The sequence below is a fragment of the Camelina sativa genome, chromosome 5 (assembly GCF_000633955.1).
Source record: "Camelina sativa cultivar DH55 chromosome 5, Cs, whole genome shotgun sequence".
Taxonomy (NCBI): Eukaryota; Viridiplantae; Streptophyta; class Magnoliopsida; order Brassicales; family Brassicaceae; genus Camelina; species Camelina sativa.
In genome coordinates, this window is record NC_025689.1 from 28831050 (window position 1) to 28834503 (window position 3454).

The 3454-nt window shown below is 33.6% G+C and overlaps 1 protein-coding gene across 1 annotated transcript in view; it reads left to right on the plus strand.

Annotated features, from left to right (window-relative positions):
- The window catches only part of LOC104787764 (U-box domain-containing protein 7), a 3927-nt gene continuing 3135 nt past the window's right edge, over window positions 2663-3454 (plus strand). The window contains exons 1-2 of the mRNA XM_010513396.1: window positions 2663-2814; window positions 3194-3269. Of these exons, the coding sequence (XP_010511698.1) occupies window positions 3219-3269 (51 nt within the window). The 5' untranslated portion in view covers window positions 2663-2814; window positions 3194-3218. The remainder of the gene's footprint in view (window positions 2815-3193; window positions 3270-3454) is intronic.

Genomic DNA, 3454 nt, shown 5'->3' on the forward strand with positions numbered 1-3454 from the left:
TGATTAGCGTTAGAGCTTGTTGCGATTGATCGATCTTGACTGGATCTGGAACCTCTTTAGTCTATGATAACGAGGAGTCCGATGATTCTTCTGTGGCAATCTTCTTTTCCTCTTCTTTCGTTAACGGAACTATCTTGGTCAGCTTGAAATCGGTGAGAATATTCTTTAAACCAAGAACCCCAAGCTGTGCCAAGATCCAAAACTTCCATAGCGAGAAGTCGCTATCACCATTGAACATCTTAATCTCAACTCGCGCCGCCGCTACCGCCATCGATTGGATCTAGAAGAAGAACATACGCTCTGATACCACTTTGTTAGGATTCACACCTGAAAGTAACTCCGAACACTTTTCTAAACCTAATCAAATTCAGCTCAAGAACTTTGTAAAGTAAAGAACAAGAAACGCGAGGCACAATTGTTAACCCAGTTCAGTGCAATCGATGTGATTACACCTACGTCTGGGGCCGAATCAATCCGGCAAATTCACTATGTGAGAAAAGGTTACAGCTCATAACCGAGCTTTACAACAATGGTGGATCTCTCTTTCTAACTCCTTAATTTCCGGTTTAGAACCAAACCATCATCAATCCAGAATTGAATCAGAACTAACAATCTCAACACTCTGCATAATCACAAGTTACAAGCAAGTGGTCTCTATGTTCCGTATAAGATGAACATAAACAGCAAAGGGTAGAGACATTTAGGCCCCAAGAAGCTAATCTCTGCCTTGTTGGAAGCCTGTTTAAGTGGGAGACCCACATGTTAAAAGCGTGCTTAGGGACACCTTTAAACCAAACAATCTTAGACCATGATTTTACAGCTTGCCTAGGCCTTAGAGCCTCCCAAGTTCTTGAGGAAGAATAGCCATTGCAGGGAAGACCATCTACAATCCAGCAATAAGAATCCGCACGACTAGACTGACTTGGCACTAGAATCGTAGTTAGATGAGCATGAAGTGAAACCTCCGTATCCGGTCTTGGTGGTGGGAGCCTCCATTCGCTGCCCTCACAAGCATCAGCCACACTACTATTTGGGGAATCATAGTTTCCTCGGCCCATCACTTCCAATTATATATCTTTTAGATTTTGAAGTTTTTCGTATTTTCATGTTACAAATTAAGATCTTCAAATTCCGTTCTTCATTTTCAGGATCTTTAAAAACTCTCTAAAAGTTCTTCAAAAAATTTGTACATTATTTTTTGAAATCAAATCATGAAATCAATTCTTGCATTGATACTTGAACAATTGAACCTCAACAAACCAAGACGAACTATAATTTGTGAGTATATATTTTGGTTAAGCTTTTCTTCGATCCAAACGGTTAGAGTTTGGTGTTAACCTAATAAATTTACAATTATCTTATTTGTCACTCAATTATTAAGTTGATTATTGTTGCTAATTTGGTACCATTTATTGTTTTATTCACGAATTACAACAATTAACGTCCCATTAGCAGTTTATAGTTTATTTATTACAGGTTTTGATCATCATACCATTGTAAGCTAAATAGAGAATAAATTAATTGTATATACTATTATTATATATACTAGATTAGGATCTGTGCGCTAGAGCATGAGTTGAAATTTATTTTATTTATATTGCATTTTTTATATAAAATATAATTTATGTTATTGTTTAAAAATGCTTTTTGGACAATATGTGGTTGTCTGTAACCGTATCCGTGTTTCTATATGGTTAAAATCTAGTGATTAAAATTAATCCCAACTCTAGCACTTTGGTGACTGAAAATTTTTCAATGATTTTCCAATTCCCTTTCGTGAGAACTTTCTTAAATTTCGTAATATCCTCCTTTTTTACTCCTGCTTGGATTTTGTTACCCTGTAAAAAAAAAGTATAATCCGAAATCACTTATAATCGCGGAAGCCAAATTCCTACATTCGTAGGAGCCAAGACTCGATCTCATATGTAATGGTGCCTTCTACAAATGGACTTACCTTCTGTCACTGCACCAAATTACTTCACAAAATAATTAATTTTATAGTCTATATTATATAGTCTACAAAAATTGTGGTGTACTAAGGCAAACGAAATGAATTATTAAAAAGGCGTAAAAAACAAAACGCCAACTCGCCTGGTGGATGGAAGAAGCAAATCTTTGAGTGGGTTTTTTATTCAAGAAAATGTAATTAGAATCTATATTTAAAAAAAAAAACTCAATTTGAAGATATGGTGGAACTGGAACGTTACAAAATAAAATAAAAAATGCTAAAAATATTCAAGTGGGATAACATAATTTAACTGACAATAAGTTCATGTTTCCACTAACATTTTTTATGGAACAAAAAAACGCACTATTTGCTAACCATAACGCACTAATCTCTTCTCAAAAAAGGTTAACCATAATACTCTTAAACTCTTTAAAAAAAAAAAAAAATTAATTGAATACTCCTAAGTCCTAACTAACCCAAAATTAATCTTTTAAACCAAAGTCAAAAAAGTTACAAATTAGTACTAAACTTAATAATTATGAAAAAAACTCAGTTACAACATACATGTCTTGCAAAACTTCCTAAAACAAGTAATTAAATAAATTATACTAAAAAAGAACCGTTCATTAGTCAAATAAAATATTAATTAACGTCACGGTAATGCCGTTTCTTAACTTAATTTAATTAGGTTACACATATTCTTAAGTACTTCCACCACTCAAAAAGATCATAAATCTTTCTCTCTCTCTCTCTGTCTCTCTCAACCCCCATGGATCGCTGCCAAGAACAGAAACCCTAATTTCTCACCTATCTTCTTGATTTTGTTTATGAAGCCGGCACCACCGTCGCCGGTCTCAATTTCTCCGGTATGTTTTGTGTCCTTGACCTCTCTATCTTATCTCTTCTGTTCTTCTGTTCTGTTTTTTTTTTTGTTTTCCATTTTTGGTTGTTGCTGGTTCCACACGTGTTCTTCGCAGCTTTATTTTTAGTTATCTTTTTTGTTTTTAATAATATAAATTTCGTTTTCGCGTTTCTATTAATCGTAAGATTTTTCCGGTTTTTGTGGAGTTGTTTCAATTCCGTTATTGCATAGTTTTTTCCATCTTTGCATAAAAATTTCTGTTTTTTTTTTTCTTTTGTTTTCTGGGTTAAGATCATATCAAGGTAATAATTTCTATTAATCAATATTGTAGTTATGATTCATTTGTTCTGTTTTTTATAATAATTTCTGGGTAAATTTTGCAGTTTAGAGAGTTTGGGTCAGGAATCAATGGATGTGACAGAGCTTGAAGAGAATCTATTCGCGGCTAGCGATGCTAAGGTTCGGTTACAAATTTGTATTGTTTTAGAATCTGATTTAAATCATCATATGAGTCTTTTTCTTGAGCTAGGGCTGAATTTTGCATAATTCGAATTGTAAATTGGGGTTTAATCTTTAAAGAAATAGTTTTTCTATCATCTGAGTTCAATATCTCAAGAGGGTTGTGTTTTTTTTTTTTTTTTTTT